The 17,593-nt window shown below is 42.5% G+C and overlaps 1 protein-coding gene across 3 annotated transcripts in view; it reads left to right on the top strand.

Annotated features, from left to right (window-relative positions):
• Positions 1 to 17,593, top strand: part of Abcc5 (ATP binding cassette subfamily C member 5) — a 79,543-nt gene that overhangs the window by 42,010 nt on the left and 19,940 nt on the right. For all 3 annotated transcript variants that reach the window (XM_042699623.1, XM_042699624.1, XM_042699625.1), the window contains exons 12-23: positions 89 to 160; positions 2,468 to 2,592; positions 2,708 to 2,780; positions 5,081 to 5,284; positions 6,027 to 6,170; positions 8,953 to 9,055; positions 10,375 to 10,559; positions 11,481 to 11,627; positions 11,874 to 12,003; positions 13,687 to 13,840; positions 13,929 to 14,057; positions 16,400 to 16,586. In XM_042699623.1, coding sequence (XP_042555557.1) covers positions 89 to 160; positions 2,468 to 2,592; positions 2,708 to 2,780; positions 5,081 to 5,284; positions 6,027 to 6,170; positions 8,953 to 9,055; positions 10,375 to 10,559; positions 11,481 to 11,627; positions 11,874 to 12,003; positions 13,687 to 13,840; positions 13,929 to 14,057; positions 16,400 to 16,586 — 1,653 coding nt within the window. The remainder of the gene's footprint in view (positions 1 to 88; positions 161 to 2,467; positions 2,593 to 2,707; positions 2,781 to 5,080; positions 5,285 to 6,026; positions 6,171 to 8,952; positions 9,056 to 10,374; positions 10,560 to 11,480; positions 11,628 to 11,873; positions 12,004 to 13,686; positions 13,841 to 13,928; positions 14,058 to 16,399; positions 16,587 to 17,593) is intronic.

Below are 17,593 nucleotides of genomic sequence, written 5' to 3'. Positions count from 1 at the left end.
TTTTTTTTTCTCAAAGAATCAACAGGGTCTAAGGATGAGCGCTCAGTAGTCTCTTAATGGCATCCCTCTCTCCTTGTGCTTTGTCCAGGGTAAACTGGTTGGAATCTGTGGCAGTGTGGGAAGTGGAAAAACTTCTCTAATTTCAGCCATTTTAGGCCAGGTAAGATTTTTGTTACTTCCTTGGTATGTTCTGCTCCTTTCTTTCTGCTTAGAAAATGTTTCTAGGGAGAACTCATTTGCTAGTGAACCAGAAGGGGTGGGAACAAAGGAACCTGGGTCTGTATCATGTCTCTACTTCTATCCTTAATGGCCTTGTGCCTGGAAAAGGTACCGTGGCACCTGATGAGTGGCTGACTGATGCCATTGCTGCCATTGTTCATTCCTCACACCTTCTCTTATTCAGGATATGTTTGTTGAGTTGTCAGTATGCCAGGGAGCTTGGAAGTGGCACTGAGAGATGACCAAACATACCACATGGCAGAAGACAGTCAACTGCCAGAATATGAACTAGTAGTAGCACAATCTCTCAAGTTTTCAGCCTAACCTTGTAAAGCGTTATACCCTCAAGTTCATGTCCATAGCTAGCCTTCTTTGCACAGGCACATCACAGTCAGTGAGAGAACAGGGCAGAGGGGCCCAGCAGACAGCCGTCAGCATGCAGAGTGAGGAACTACAAGCAAGGACCATCGCTGAGATAAATAGTCTTAAAAATGGTTTTGGATGCAATAATCAGAAAAAACAAGTGACTTAGGTATTTTTAAACTTTAATTCAGCTGTCTGACTTAGAGTTGGGGTATGGCTCAATGGTAGAAAGCTTGCCTAATAACAAGGGCCTTGAATTAAAACCTCACTACTGCCTCTCCAAACATAAATTGATCTAATCAACTTAAACTAGCTGACTTAGATGGTTGGGATGGGGATAAACGTGATTATTACTAGATCCTGATAGAGGAGCCCCTCTGGGACACTTAGCCATGTTAAAAACATGACAAGTAGGGGAGGGGAGAGTTTCTGATACTTCCCGGTTGGGGACATTTTCCCTGTCTTATTTACATCAGGTATCTTGATTGGTGAGCTGTGGTCCTCTTCTGGTCCTAGGAGTCTGAGGAGAGCTACACTCTGCTTTGTGACTCTCTTCAGCCTACTGACCTTTATAAAAAGCAAAAATAAAAACCTTTTTAGGTGATTTCTAACAATGAGGTTTGATCAGCCCAATGATAGAGTCAAAGACCTGAGTAGGTCAGTAGGAAAAGGTGAATTTCTAAGTGCTTCTCAGCAACTTAGCTAGTTGTTATTGCCCTTTCAGAGGTTGGTTGGGCAGTGGTAGGTTGAAAACTAAGTAGGATGTGGCTTCTGAATCAAATTCAGGGAGCTTCTTCTAGGGAAGCTGGTAATACAGGCCAGCCCTGCTTCTTGAGAATTTAACTCTTTTTTTTTTTTGGGTCCGGTTGTGGGGCCTGAACTCTGTGCTTGGGCGCTGTCCCTCAGCTCTTCAGCTCAAGGCTAGCGCTCTACCACTTGAGCCACAGCGCCACTTCCAGCTTTTTTCTTTTTGCTTATGTGGTGCTGAGGAATTGAGCCCAGGGCCTCAGGCATGCAAGGCAAGCGCTCTACCACTAAGCCACCTTCCCAGCCCCGAGAATTTAACTCTTTGTTGACAGTGTTGCCCTATATATATTAGTGCAATAGCAGCCAGGAAAGATGGGTTTCTGAGCACTTGGGTATACACTGAGGGTGCTTGCCAGTCTGCCAATCTGGGCAGTTAGAGCCTGCTCTCAAATATCTGTGATAGGTACATGTTTATACATGATACGTGATAGACAAGATTATTTGTGCAAGTACCACACAAGCCAGTTAACAAAACTGCTTCAGAATCTTAGCATCCCTAATGCAAAACAAAAGGCCTACTGCTGATTCTCAAAAGGAACCATGGATATAAATCAGTTGATGCCATGCAATAACTTTATTTTGGAGAAGAAGGTCTGTCAGTCTTAGTTGGATACTGTACTATAGGTCTCTGACTTTTTGTCTTTGGTACTCATTTTAGCGAAGCAGGTAGTCTAACCAACATCATGGATGCACTGGGCTTCCTTCACTTTGAGGCAAGTACTAGCTATAAATTCTCAGGGCATCCTCTCCAGGGGAATTCTGAAAAGGGTCTTCTTGCTTGAGCTTCCAATAGCAAAAGCAAGGTGCAGTTAGGAACAAAGTATAAAATAGCCAGTGTATGTTAAGTGAAATGTTTGTTCACTCAAGTTGTCATGCAGGGCTCCCATTTCTCATAAGCAAATGGAACTTTCATCTTCTTTGCTGCTGTAGCTGCCTTTGAACAAAGGTGGGGTCTAGACTTGTTCAAAAAGCATCTTTAAAATGATTCAAACTTTAGATTCCATTGTAGAATGAGGGGCTTCTGCTGCGTTTGGTGCTTCCTTAATTTGATGCCATTGGATGGTTTCTTTCTTCCCAGATGACACTTATAGAGGGCAGTATTGCAGTCAGTGGAACCTTCGCATATGTGGCCCAGCAGGCTTGGATTCTCAATGCCACTTTGAGAGACAACATCCTCTTTGGGAAGGAATTTGATGAAGAAAGGCAAGGAATATTTGGTTTCTGTCATGCTTTCCGTCTTGACCACAAGATGCAAGGCAGCCCATCAGCAGTCTCTGCTCTACCATGGGCTAATGCTATGCCCCTTTGTGTTCTTCAGATACAACTCAGTGCTGAACAGCTGCTGCCTGAGGCCTGACCTGGCCATCCTCCCCAACAGTGACCTGACTGAGGTATAGGCCTCTGCCCGCGGTGTCAGACCTGCCTTCTAGGCTAGGTGCATCTTAAATGCTGGGAGAAGAGCCACACAGGGAGCTTTGCTTTCATTTGGACCTTCATGCTGGGAAAGCATTTGCTTACTAGTGTGCAGATACTAGCCACTACCTGCTTACTTTTATTAGTATTTCATGTTACATAAGTTTTAAACAAAGCCCCTTTCTTGATTCAGAGTTAGTTGTTGTTTTAACTCTACTTAAATATTTTTTATTTATTTATTTATTTTTTTGTCGGTTGTGGGGCTTGAACTCTGGGCCTGGGCGCTGTCCCTCAGCTCTTCAGCTCAAGGCGAGCGCTCTACCACTTGAGCTACAGCGCCACTTCCGGTTTTCTGGTGGTTTATTGGAGATAGGAGTCTCACGGTCTCTCCTGCCCAGGCTGGCTTTGAACCGATATCCTCAGATCTCAGCCTTCTGAGTAGCTAGGATTACAGGCGTGAGCCACCAGCGCCCGGCTCTACTTAAATATTTTTAAAACCACTAAATGAAGTGTGTATATGTTAAGTTTCTTCCCTAGGCTTGTTTGGCCGAACTCCTTTCTCAGTCTACAGAATCCTCTTCTATCTTTGGTTCTTTACTCTGGAGGTGTGTGTCTCCTTGTTAAAGCTTGTGTTACAGGCTGCCCTCGAAGTCTCTGGGACTGGCAGTTTTGTTCAGTGCCTTCAGCAAAGTATTTCAAACCAGATTTGGTGCATGATTTAGTTTGTTCAGAAGTTTTCAAATCAGAGTCCTCAAGATCAGCATCACCTGGGGATGAGAATGCAAATTGCTATTCAGGAGGCTGAGATAGGAAGAATTGTGGTTTAAGGCTGGCCTCAAAGTTGGGCATGGTGGTTCGTACCTGTTATCCTATTTATATGGGGAGCATAAATGGGAGGATTGCTGTCCAGGCCAACCCAGGGAAAAAAAGGAGATTCTAATAATAATAAAAATAATCATAAAAGCAAAAGAGATTAGAGGCATGATTCAAGTGGTAGGGGGCCTGGCTGGCAAGCACAGGCTCTGAGTTCAAACTCAGTACCACCAAAAAAGAAAACAAAAGAAAGAAATGCAGATTGTTTGGCCACTACCCAGTTCCGATGAATCAGACCTTCCTGGTGGTCAGGACCAGCACTCTGCTTTACTAAGTGCTGCAGGTAGTTCTCATGAATGTCAAGTTTGGAAACCTTGAATTAATGAAATAATTTTTTAAGGGTAAGACTAAAGAAATTAAAAACAGAGCCAGTTACCATTTGACAATTGATACATTCATTTATATAATAGCATTTATCAGGTGCTTGTTATCTGCCCACAACATGTGCAGCTCACAGTTGAGGGAACAGGTTACACCAACAAAAAGAGCAGTCTTTCCATGGGAGCAAGTGGAAAAGAGTTGGGAAAGTTTGACAGAAGAGATGGGGCCACGCCCAGGCAGGCACAGTGCGTAGTATGCCATGTGTGTTCACAGTGCACACATTGTTTGAAGTGACTCTGATCCTTGGGTACTAGGGGGACTCGTCATGGAACAGGAGGCCAGGCAGCTGGGGACAAAAGATTTGCTTTGTATGTTGTGTTTGGATGTCCAAGGTTCTTGAAGAGTTTTAAAGCAAGGGTGAAAAATGGTCAGCTTTATGGTTTAGAAAGATCTTTCTGGAGCAGGGAATGTGGCTTAGTGGTAGAGTGCTTGCATAGCATGCACCAAGCCCTGAGTTCCATTTCTCAATACCACATAAACAGAAAAAGCCAGAAGTGGCACTGTGTTCTAGTGCAAAAGAAGCTCAGGGACAGTGCCTATACCCTGACCTCAAGCCCCAGGACTAACAAAAGAAAAAAAAAAATAGGCCCAAAAGATTAACTGAAAATCCACAAATGAAAATATAGGGGCTTGCCTAGGAAGCATGAGTTCCTGAGTTCAATCCCTAGTACTGCAAAGAAAGGAAAGGAAGAAAGGAGAGGGAGAGGAGAGGAGAATAAAAAGGAGAGGGAAGGGAAGAAAGGGAGAAAGATCTTTTGGCCCTATGGGAAGTGGATTTGGAGGGGCAAGCTGTGTTGCTGAACAGCTGCTGCCTGAGGCCTGACCAGGCCATTCTATCCATAAGTAGGACTAAGTGGTACCCAGATGCTTGTGGGCTGAGACTCCCAGTTCTTGGATCATCCCAGGCAGGAATTCAAGAGAAGGAGCTAGCTTGAATAGAGATGAGAAGAGGTAACTGGGTGACTATTAAACACTGTTACAGACTTAAGCTGGAGGCTTGCTCTCCTTTGCTGTTGGTCTTTAGATTGGTGAGCGAGGAGCCAACCTGAGTGGTGGACAGCGCCAGAGGATCAGTCTTGCCCGAGCTTTGTACAGTGACCGGAGCATCTACATCCTGGATGACCCCCTCAGTGCCTTAGATGCCCATGTGGGCAACCACATCTTCAACAGTGCTATCCGGAAGCACCTCAAGTCCAAGACGGTTCTGTTTGTTACCCACCAGTTACAGGTATGGTGTGCTTCTCCTTGGACTGCCCACCTTGGCTTGAGAAGTCAGAACGGGGCCTGGTCTGACCATTTATGTGGGGCAAGTAGAGATCACTGGAATTAACAGTTTTCATTTCCTCAACTTTCATTTCTTCTGGCATGTTGTCAGTTAGTCATCTGAATCAGATCAGGTGCAGCAAGTAAAGGGCCTGACAATAGTGAATGAACTAGTTCAAGCGTGAGTTAGTTTGGAGAGCACTGTGTTGACATTTGCAAACATGAGGGAAGCAAACTCTTCTCCCTCCACTATTCTATGACAGGCAGGAGAGCCACCCAAGGTTGATGCCTTCTAAATTGTCAAGTTTGAAAGACTAGATTCCAACAAAAAATCTAATTCTGTGTACTTCTGAGTACAGTAAAAGTATATGACACTTAATGGAACACTTGTAGATAGCTTCACCATCAGATGAGTGTCAGAAACAGAAAGGGTTTTTTGAACTAAGCAGAGGTTCAGTACTGACACTCTTGACATTTTGGACTTTCTTGTTCTTTGTGGGAGCTGCTTTTTACTTACCTGACCTCACTCTAAGAGATCCCAGTGGTACCTCTTTCCCTAACTTTAACAACTAAACATGGCTCAAGATGTTGCCACAAGTCCCCTGGGCAGCTGAATTACCTCTGGCTGTAATATGGTAAGGTCTGGGTTTTGGAATGCATTCACAAAAAGATCAGCACTACTATCTTGTGCTTGCCTTTGTGTCCAGTACCTGGTTGATTGTGATGAAGTGATCTTCATGAAAGAGGGCTGTATCACAGAGAGTGGTACCCATGAAGAACTGATGAACTTAAATGGAGATTATGCTACTATTTTTAATAACCTGTTGCTCGGAGAGACACCACCAGTGGAGGTAAGATTTGCTAAGTTTCTTTGTGTCCTGTCCACTAGGGGAACTAGAACAGTAGAAAGACTTGGGGAGAGCTCCGCTGAATGCAGACCTGTGTCTGCTGGGCAAAAGGCCTGTGTTCCTGTGACCCCCTACTACTATACATTTGTTCACATGCTGATTCTCCTGCTGGAGAGCAAGATGATGGGTGGTAAGCTGGATTCTTCCATCCTGGAAAACTTACTAATAAAAAGGTGCAGGCTGTTGTGTGGTCAGAGCTAAGTTCCCTAAACTTCACCAACCCTGACTGGAGCACAGTATAAAGTTCTTATTTTAATAAAAATAAGGAAGTAGCTTGAATATTTTTAGAAATGATTTATAGTGTCTTATTGCTGACTTGGCACAATACCTGTTGTGTTTTAGATTAGGCATGTGTAGAGATAGCACCCTATTTACTTATATTATTGGGGCTATGTGATCAAATATAATTATTCTGATTCACAGAGGAGGAAATAGCAGCTCAGAGAGGTCAAGAAGCTACTAATGAGGGTGGGTTGACTGAGAAATGCTGTTTGTGTCTGCCTCCTGTGTAACCCAGAGGTAGTGACTTTCTATGCCTCCACTTCGGCTCCACATTAGGCATTGCACAGTGCATTCATACTTAGAGCTAGCCTAAGAGGCTGTTTTTCCTTCTTGCCAGCTTCTTACTTACCTGCAGTCCCAAGGTGACTTAGGCAGGGTTCAAAGGTGTTTTCTTTGCTACCAAGTCATTTTGACATTGTAGTGGAAGGAAAGCAGAAAGTTACAGGACTTTTCTAGGACTTCTGTCTCAGTGTTTGAATTTCATTCCATTTGATTTCAGATGCAGTTCAATTAACTGTTCATGACTGATGTATTTTTGGTAGAATTTAAACTTTCCGGGTAAAACTCAGTCCTTCCAGGAGACATCAGTAAATTCCATTGAGACACTCTGACCCATATTTGTTTTATGACTCTGATTCTCAGGACACTTTGGATGCCTCTAATTTTTCCTTATTGCTGAATCATAAAGGAGAAAACAAGGAGTGAAGTTAAAATATGGAAATATGCAATGAGCAAGGCACTAATGGTCAGTGTGTTACAGTAGCAGAAACATAGATAAGAATGTCACTTGAGGAGGTATGGCTCAGTTGAAAGAGCACTAGCCAGTGAGCCAGAGCATCAGTCCAAGACTTACACCTAAAAAAAAAAGAACGTCACTTGACTTTTTTTTTTTTTTTTTTTTGGGTCCGGTCATGGGGCCTGAACTCTGGGTCTGGGCGCTGTCCCTCAGCTCTTCAGCTCAAGGCTAGCGCTCTACCACTTGAGCCACAGCGCCACTTCCGGCTTTTTGCTTATGTGGTGCTGAGGAATCGAACCCAGGGCCTTGAGCATGCAAGGCAAGCGCTCTACCACTGAGCCACCTTCCCAGCCCATCACTTGACTTTTTGTAGCTTTAGTTTCCTCATCTTAAAAACAGAAATGTTATTGGCCTCTATGCAATCAATTGCATTAATTACATTAACAAATATGCGATCTGTTTCGCCCAGTAAATGGTCATCAAATAGTAATATCTTTTTAGACAGTACATTTATTCACATATTGCAGCAAATGACATTTAGATTCCTATCTTGTGTTCCAGATATGACTTTAAATTTTATATTTTTACATTTTTTTTTTCATGGTCAATTCAAAAGGCCAAGTCAGAAAGCCTGGCCCATGAGTCTGACAATATGACAGAATTGAATGTAGTAAACTATTGAGGAAAATTCCTGTATAAAGATGTTACAGGAACTTGACAGGGAGGGCATTGAGCGTTAACTGGTATTTCTGGTCTCAGGTTTCTATTGCATGGATATTTGGTGAGTCCTGCTGTGCCCTGATATGGCCAGCTCTTGGTGATAGACCCTTGTGTTGTGGATAATCCTGCATAAGACATCATCTCTGATCTTGAAGGACTCATGGACTCACAGTGCCCTAGGGAAGATCAGTGCTTTCATGTATGGCTGGTGTCTGTAACATGTTGATTAGCTGAGAGAGAGCCGGGAGAGACTAAGTTCCCTCACAAAGAGTAAAAAATTTGAGTCTATTTGAACTGGAACTACTCTGATTGAGATGGGCATTTATTTCTAGTGGATAAACCAGATGGGCAAGAATATAGCAGTAGAAACTGCGGTGTGGTTAAGGGCTAGTGTAGATGTGAGTAGGAGCCATAGAAAACAAAAAAAAAAATGGGAGAGGAACTTGAAGAACTAAATAGAAGTCCATATTATGGAGATCTTGAAAAACCTGGCTGAGAAGTTTGAGGTTCAGGTTTATTCCATAAGATAATAAAAATGCTCAGTTCTATGGATGATTTAGTGGTATGATGGACCAGGAGAATTAAAAGGACTCCATATCCAATATTTCAGGCATAGTGGAGTCTGAGTTTAGGTCTGAAATAACTTTGGAGAGAAAAAAATGTCAATAAACTAACAGGATAGGCAACCCAGGTATTAGATTTAGGAGTTGAGGAAGTACAGGAAATGAGTCTAGGAAGTTGTATGTCTTTGTGGAGGGAAGAGTTGCTATGCCTGCAATCCCAGCATTATGAGGCTAAGACAGGAAGATCTTGAGTTCAAGACCTACAGAGTGAGATCCTGTCTCAAAAACAAACAAAACTTGTATTATCTCTTAATAATATTAGTAGCTCAATAGATGACTCTCCAATATGTATACTGTGGATCTCATCTGTATGGCCATATCATGACTGGAGATACCTTTTTCTCTTCTTTTTTTTAAATATTAGATTAATTCAAAAAAGGAAACCAGTGGTTCACAGAAGAAATCACAAGACAAGGGTCCAAAAACAGGATCAGTAAAAAAGGAGAAAGCAGTGAAGCCAGAGGAAGGTAACATTTTTTTGAGATTTTTAGATTTTCAAGGAGGTTTATCAGGAGTTATGCTATATGGTAATTAATGATCTTTGATACCATTGTTTATATTCTAGAATACTAAGATTCTTAGATAATATTGGAGACTTCCAGGTACTTTCTTGTTTGCCTAAGGTTGATCTTTCATCCTTTCCACCCAGGGTGGAGTTATTTGTAGATAATTACAGCTGAGTCATTGTGAGTAAGAAAAATATAGAAGAAAGTATTCCCTTCCTTTCTACCTTTCACCTCTGTACTTTTTCTTAAATATAACTTTGTTATTATTAAGGAATTGTACAGAGAGGTTACAATTCCACTAGTAAGGTAATGAGTACAATTTGTTCTTGGACAGTGTCTTATGTCAACTTGGAAAATTAAAAGAAAGTGCTGATTGTTTTAAAACTCTGTTTTAAAACTGGAGCAGGGGTCACCCTTTCACCTGACCCATTTGAATCTAGAGACTTTCCTGGGCTTGCCAGTGCTTTGGAGATGGGCCTGGTCTCACTTCCTTGTCCTTAAACTGGATGGCAGACATGCTATTTTATCATTCTCTGCCTCTTTCTTTGAGAGAAAATATGAATTTTTTAAATTCATGCATGATTTAAGATAGTTTAATGACATAGAAATTAAGTAGCACAGAGAGCTGAGACAATTGTTTGTATCTGCCACAAGCAGCATAAGTTAGAATATCACTTTGACACTTTTGTTCTCATTTTAAAGCCATTCAGCTGGCTACTTCTAACTCAAAGAGCTCACAAAATGGGTGGCTTATTCCAAGATTGTTAGATGTTATGATGAAGAGGCAGTAGATTTCTGTATAGCTGTTTTCTCTATGTTCATATGTCAGCATCAATCATCTAACACCAAGAAAATTCATGACATGTTCTTGAACTTTTTCTCTCATCTAGTAGGCAGTCAGTGACCCAGTGCCCCCGTCCAAGTTTACCTCCTGAAATACCATTGTCTGCTACTACCCTGACTTGGTTCTAACAACTTCTTACCTGGAACGTTAATACCAATGTAATAATGACGGCATTTATAGAAAAACAAGTTCCATGTAGAAAAAACTTGACTAACTACATCTAACTATATCCTAGTCAATCAACTTTTCAGTTGATTACAGCCTAACTACTTAATGGGCTCCAGTTATAAGGCTCCTGAAACAACCAAAACTAAGTGACTGATTAAACTCTATGCTAGTTTGGTCTTTTGGACCCAGTACAGGCAACATCCATTGCTTTCTATAAAAGGTGATTTCCTATTCTCTCCCAAGTTCATGTTTCTTTTCCCGTATCTAGGGCAGCTCGTGCAGCTAGAGGAAAAGGGACAGGGTTCTGTGCCCTGGTCAGTCTATGGTGTGTACATCCAGGCTGCAGGGGGCCCTTTGGCATTCCTTGTCATCATGTCCCTGTTTATGCTGAATGTGGGCAGCACAGCCTTCAGTACGTGGTGGTTGAGCTACTGGATCAAGCAAGGAAGTGGGGTAAGATCACTCAGCTCTGGGAGAGTTGCATGTCTGAGAATGGCTATCTCTTGATAGTCCCTCACTGTGATTATGGAAACTCCTCTAGTTTTTACTTAAAAGAGTCAATAGGAACTTCACAATACTACATTAATATTTATGATTTTTACATTTTTATGTATCAGATTAAAATTTAACTTAAAAAAAGCCAGGCATGGTAGTTCATGTCTGTAATCCTAGCTACTCAGGTGGTGGAGAGAGGAGGATCTCAAGCTTGAGACCAGCCAGGGCAAAGTTAACAAGATCCTATCTCAAAAATGAAATACAAATGAAAGTGCTGAGTGTTGGTTCAGCTGTAAAAGCACTTGTTTTGAGATCTTGGGGGTCTGTCCCCGATGTTGCCAAAAAAAATAAAATGAAAGAAGCAATGAACAAGTTGAAGCCGGGAGCTGGTGCCTCATGCCTATAATCCTAGCTACTCAAGAGGCTGAGATCTGCGGATCTCGGTTGGAAGCCAGCCCGGGTAAGAAAATCTATGAGACTCTTATCTCCAATAAACCACTCAAAACCAGAAGAGGCACTGTGGTTCAAGTGGTAGAGCGCTAGCCTTGAGCTGAAGAGTTGAAGGACAGCAGTCCCAGAGTTCAAGCCCGACAACCAACCAAAAAAAAAAAAAAAAAAAGAGATTTCCTGAATGAAAAGGGTGAATCTCTACTGTAGTCTCAAAACAGAAAAACTCCTAATTAACCCATGGGCTCAGGCGGGTCAGTAGGACATATGCAGGTTGTCTGCTCTTATCCAGTGGAAAAGAGAAAAGCAGAGTAGAGGGATGAGAAGCAAAGTCTTCCTGTTCACCGCTACCAGATTCCATGGTCATTCTTTGAGCAGGGGCACATGGCTATCTTTAGGAGCTTCGACTCATGGCACCTTGTCCCCAAACAGAATATCACAGTGATTCGAGGGAACAGGAGCTCCGTGAGTGACAGCATGAAAGATAATCCATTCATGCACTACTATGCCAGCATCTATGCCCTCTCCATGGCAGTTATGCTGATCCTGAAAGCTGTTCGTGGAGTGGTTTTTGTCAAGGTATGCTGTGCTGGGTGCCCGCTACAATGTCTTTCCCTTTAACTATGGTGATCACTTAGTCAGGCTTCATGTCTAGGTCCAGCAGGATGACACCAAGCTGAAATGACTTGTATGCATTAGGCTCAGCTTTGCCAGTTAGTCATCCTTGCCTCCTGCACTTGTCCTACGGAGCAGTGACAACCCAAGTAGGAATGATCCTGCCTGAGTCTCTGGGCCCTGACTATTTATTTTGTTTCTGCTTCTCAGGGCACCCTTCGAGCTTCCTCTAGGCTGCATGATGAGCTTTTCCGAAGGATCCTTCGGAGCCCTATGAAGTTTTTTGACACTACCCCTACAGGGAGGATTCTCAACCGGTTTTCCAAAGACTTGGATGAAGGTATTTCTCACTGGTCCCTTTTACGCACAAATTGGAGCTTGCTGTATTTCCAGCCCTCTGTATGAAGGTCACTTTTGCAGCTCAGTCTGTCCTGACTGAGAATGCAGTGGCTGCTGAGGTTTTCACCAGGAACCTTTTGTCTGAGCTCTCTTTCTGCCTTCTCTGATCTGAAAACAGGTTCAGGGGGTTCTACTAGAGAGGATTTGGACAGGGACCTGTGAGATTCCAAAGAACATGTCTACTTTGTAGTAATGCACTGGTTGGTAGATCCCTGCAGCCTCTGATGGATTTATCATTGAAATTACCACAAGAAGCTTACATCCAGAAAGGTTAAGTAGCTTTCACAAGGTCAAACAACTGTTGATTGGGTAACCAACCTGGGAATGAGCCAGGCTGTATTGATCCCAAAACTGGTGTTTTTAACTACTGAAGTTACTTCCATAGCAGGAATTAGTTTCAGGGGTCATTAAACCAGTGTGGTCAGCGGTAACAATGAATCAAAACTACCCTAGTAGCAAAACTGATACATAGCACATTTCCACATCTGTTAAACACATGTACACACACACACACACACACACACACACACACACACACACACACACACACACACACACACACACACACACACACACACACACACACACACGGTATAATCCTTTCCCTGTTGTTAAAGTAAGAGCATTATGAGTTCAATGCCAGTCTGGGCTACGCAATGAGAGACTATCTTTAAAGAAAATCCTAGCTACTCAGGAGGCTTAAGTCTAAAGATCACAGTTTGAAACCAGCCCAGGCAAGAAAGTCCCTAAGACATACCTCCAATTAACTACAACAAGCTGGAAGGGTAGCTGTGGCTCAAGTGATAGTGTGTTAGCCTTGAGCACAAAAGCTCAGAAACAGTGCCCAAGGCCAGAGTTCAAGCCCTAGGACACCCATGTGCATGTGTATGCATGTACACACACACACATACACACACATATCCATGATAAAAATTTCTTAAATATTAGCAATTCACTGATATAAAGAATTGGGAAATGTGGATTATCTCTGTCTAATTCGCATATTTATTTTCTAGCTATTTTACGACTAGCATATTTCTAAAGGGTGTGTTACAATGTTTGCCTAGTGAATAAAAAAGGGGTAGAGCCCAGGCACAGTGGCTCAAGCATGTAATCCTAGCTACTTGGGAGGCAGAGATGGGGGCTCACGATTCAGGGCTAGCCCAGGCAGAAAAATTTGCAAAATTCCATCTCAACTAATGGCTGGGCACAGTGGTATACCTTGTCAACATAGCAACAAAGGAAAACAAACAGGAAGATTTCAATCTAAACCATCCCAAACATAAAGCAAGATATTACCTTAAAAATAACCATAAAGGGACCAGTAGAGTGGGTCAACTGGTAGAGTACCAGTTTTGCAAGCTCAGGACCTTGAGTTCAAAACCTCAGTACTGCCAATAAAATAAGAGAGGGAGGAAGAAAGCAGAGCAGGAAGGATAGAAGGTGGTTTTCTTAGGCCAAGAAAAATTAAGGCAACCAAGTTGCTAGATTTTCCTTTGGTCAGTAGCAGCACAGACTTCACATAGAAATTTGGTGGATCCTCTTGTTGTTTTCTAAAATGTTGACTATTTTCCTGGTTTAGGGATCCAAAAGAATGACACTTGGTCCCTTGCTGTTTCCGCAGTTGATGTCCGCCTGCCATTCCAGGCTGAGATGTTCATCCAGAATGTTATTCTGGTATTCTTCTGTGTTGGGATGATCGCAGGAGTTTTCCCGTGGTTCCTTGTGGCTGTGGGTCCCCTTGTCATCCTCTTTTCAGTTCTGCACATCGTCTCCAGGTAACCACAAGGTGCAGGTGTCTGCCAGGGCAGGGAGGAAACCAGAGAGGCTGGCCTCCCACTGTGACTGGAACCTGCTCTCTCACAGGGTCCTGATTCGTGAGCTGAAGCGTCTGGACAACATCACTCAGTCACCTTTTCTCTCACATATCACATCCAGCATACAAGGCCTTGCCACCATCCATGCCTACAACAAAGGGCATGAGTTTCTACACAGGTTAGTGCTGCTGAGGTCAGAGTATGGAACAGAAACCTCATTATAAAAGTATTGGTGATTTTATAGGGCAATCTCTGAAAATCCAGTTGTTTTGTGCATTTCTTTGTAAACGAGAAGAGAACATAGATGTGGAATCTACTGGCTTTTGTTCCTCAAAAGCTGTATTTGGGAAATTTTTTGTTTTTTGGGGTGGGATTTTTGTTATTGAAATAGTAAAAGATAGTCATTGATACTAATGCTCCATGATTTTAGCCATTGAATATTGTTTATGTATGAAATTCCAGTGCATATTCAAAAATATGTGTGCTTTCTTTTTATTCCTTTGAAGACATCAGTTGTCTAAGTGTGATGTGTTGTCTTAGATTTGGATTGTGGAACAGAAAATAGACATTAGTGGAAAAACAAATGAAATCCAAATAGTATATAGAATTTTAATAATAACAATATACCGGTATAGTTTTTTCCAGTTTAATTCTTAGTTTTCATAACATATTATAGTTATAAAAAATTAAATTATGGGAAATAGAGCAAAGAGTATACAGTTACTCTCTATGCTAGCTCTATATCTTTTCTGTGAACATAAAATCAGGGGCTGGGAAGGTGGCTCAGTGGTAGAGTACTTGCCTTGTATACATGAGGCCCTGCGTTCAATTCCTCAGCCCCATATAAGCAGAAAAAAGGTGGAAGTGGCACTGTGGTTCAAATGGTAGAGTGCTATCCTTGAGCTGAAGAGCTGAGAGGCAGCACAAAGGCCCAGAGTTCAGGCCCCATAACCAACAAAAAAAATAATAAATAAATAATAATAATAAAATCATTTCAAAGAGCTGGGAAGGTGGCACAGTGGTAGAGTGCTTGCCTTGCATGCATGAAGCCCTGGGTTCAATTCCTCAGCACTACATAAGCAGAAAAAAGACGTGGCACTGTGGCTCAATTGGGAGGGTGCTAGCCTTAAGCTGAAAAGCTGAGGGACAGCGCCCAGGCCCAGAGTACAAGCCCCACAACAGACAAAAACAAAAACAAAACCATTGTAACTGTGTATGAAATCCATATCAGGAGGCTTTATGAAAGTTGTTGGTAACTCTAGGTTGCAGATACAGGAAGGGAAAAGGCAGTAGAAAAATAGTTCTGCTTAAACTTTGGTATATGTGAAGCACACCATGGAAGACCCTCTTGATGCAATTAATATATACTAAAAAAGAAAGAAAAGAAAAAAATTCTAGGAAAATATGGCTGGCTCCACTGGAAAGGCAGAGGGCTGATGAGAGAGGAGTATATGAGGACAAATGTAGTGAGAGTAGTTTGTTTGCGTGTGTGAAAATAGGACGATGAAACCTGTTGAATATGTTTGGGGAAGGGATAGTGGGATTGGAGGGAGCAGAAGGGGTGTAGATGCTATACTGTATATACATAAGGAAATGTTACATTGGGAACCCCCTACCTCCCCCCATACAACCAGTTTATGCTGACTAAAAGCAAGCCACTAGTGGCTCAACGCCTATAAAGGCGGAGATCTGAGGATCAAGGTTCAAAGCCAGTTTAGGTAAATCTGAGACTCTTACCTCCATCTAATGAGAAAAAAAAAAAAAGCAGAGCTATGGCTCAGATGGTAGAGTACCAGCCTTGAGTAAAAAAGCTAAGCAAGATTTCAAGCCTCAGTACCTCCCCTCCCCCCGTCTCTCTTCTCTCTCTCTCTCTCTCTCTCTCTCTCTCTCTCTCTCTCTCTCTCTCTCTCTCTCTGAAAAAAGCAAGCATAGTGCTGGGTATCATTCCAGCAAGCTTCAGTGGGTATAATCACATATTCTAGGGTTGGTGACAGCAGTGCCATGCTCTTTCATGGCAGGCTGTCTGAGTTCTTCTTGCTATGGCTCTTTCGCCCTTCATGCTCTTTAGGCTTATGGCCTTGGGTAACAAGTACTACTCCATATAAGCAGTGTGTGGACACACACTGGGCAGTGTTCCCACATCGACCCTGAGATTTTCTCTTTCTTGCCATTGGTCATGTTCTGCTGTCTACCTTTGTATCCTGACATTTTTCCAAAGCCTGACATGCCTCTTAATCTCCTTTCCCATGCTTCTCCTATGCTGCTAAGGTAGATATTTCCTCCCTAATATCCTAATAGGAGGTTTGGCTGTTTTTGAAAGGGTAACTATCATAAGAACACCCCATATCCTCCTTTGTGGAGCCAATAACACCTGTGCTCTTAAAGTTCCTGTGTTCTTTCTTAGCTGAAAATAAGGAAAAAAATAATGCCTCTGAAGAAGAAGCATAGAGGCTTCAGCTTGACCATCATCCATGAACAATTGTACTCTATTACCCATTAGATGTTCCATCTCCCCCACAGGTACCAGGAGCTACTGGATGACAACCAGGCTCCTTTCTTCTTGTTCACCTGTGCAATGAGGTGGCTGGCTGTGCGGCTGGATCTCATCAGCATTGCCCTGATCACCACCACTGGACTGATGATTGTCCTGATGCATGGGCAGATTCCCCCGGCCTACGCTGGTCTTGCCATCTCCTATGCTGTCCAGGTCAGTGCCTGGGGTTGGGGCCAGGTGGGAGTCCTTGTATGAAAATTTCCTTTGTTGCTATAGAGAAGCATGACTTGGACAGAAATGGAGAATTCACCGTAAGCTGCTATCTCACCATTGGATTCCTAGATCTTCTGGTTTAATCTGACAGTAACAATGTATTTGTCTTGGGCAGGGAAGGCTGGGAGAAGTGTAGGGATGAAATCTAGGAATAAAAGGTTTTAACTCTGCTGCATGTGTTTAAGAGATAAGGTGCTGTTTTTTTGTCATTAAAAAAAAAGCAATAAAAAATGACTTTATATCTGACTTCTGGAATTGAAACCCCTTTCTCTATACAACTATTTAATAGAAAGGAAATCTTTCAAAACTTACTAGATAGTGGGGTGCCAGTGGTTCATGCCTATAATCCTAGCAATTCCAGAGGCTGAGATCTGAGGATCAAGATTCAAAGCCTTCCTGGTCAGGAAAGTCTGTGAGACTTTTATTCTCCAATTTACCACTAAAAAGCTGGAAGTGGAGCTGTGGCTCAAGTAGTAGGGTGCTAACGTTAGCAAATTTATTTGCTTTGGCTCAGAGACAGTGCCCATACCCTGAGTTCAAGCCCCAGCCCCCACCAAAAAAAGAAAAATTAGATATTCTAATAAGCAAAAACAAAAGCCTTTGTAATCATAGGTTTCTGTGTTCAGTAGTACCATCTCTGCTGTCTTTCTGGTCTTCTATGAAATCTTTCTTTCTTTCTTTTTTTTTTTGTCAGTCATGGAGCTTGAACTCAGGGCCTGGGCTTTGTCCTTGAACTCTTTTGCTCAAGGCTCCACCACTTTGAGGCACATCTCCACTTCTGGTTATTTAAGTGCTTAATTAGAGATAAGAGTCTCACCAGGACTTTTCTGCCTGGGCTGGCTCTGAACTGCAATCCTCAAATCTCAGCCTCTAAAGTAGCTAGAATTACAGGCATGAGCCACTGACACTCAGCTAATAGTTCTGACTTTAGTATCCTGCTTATATTG

The sequence above is a fragment of the Dipodomys spectabilis genome, unplaced genomic scaffold (assembly GCF_019054845.1).
Source record: "Dipodomys spectabilis isolate Male_0828 unplaced genomic scaffold, ASM1905484v1 ptg000260l, whole genome shotgun sequence".
NCBI classification, from domain to species: Eukaryota; Metazoa; Chordata; class Mammalia; order Rodentia; family Heteromyidae; genus Dipodomys; species Dipodomys spectabilis.
The sequence above is the reverse complement of the archived record's forward strand: the minus strand, read 5'-3'. Positions and strand labels throughout refer to the sequence as shown.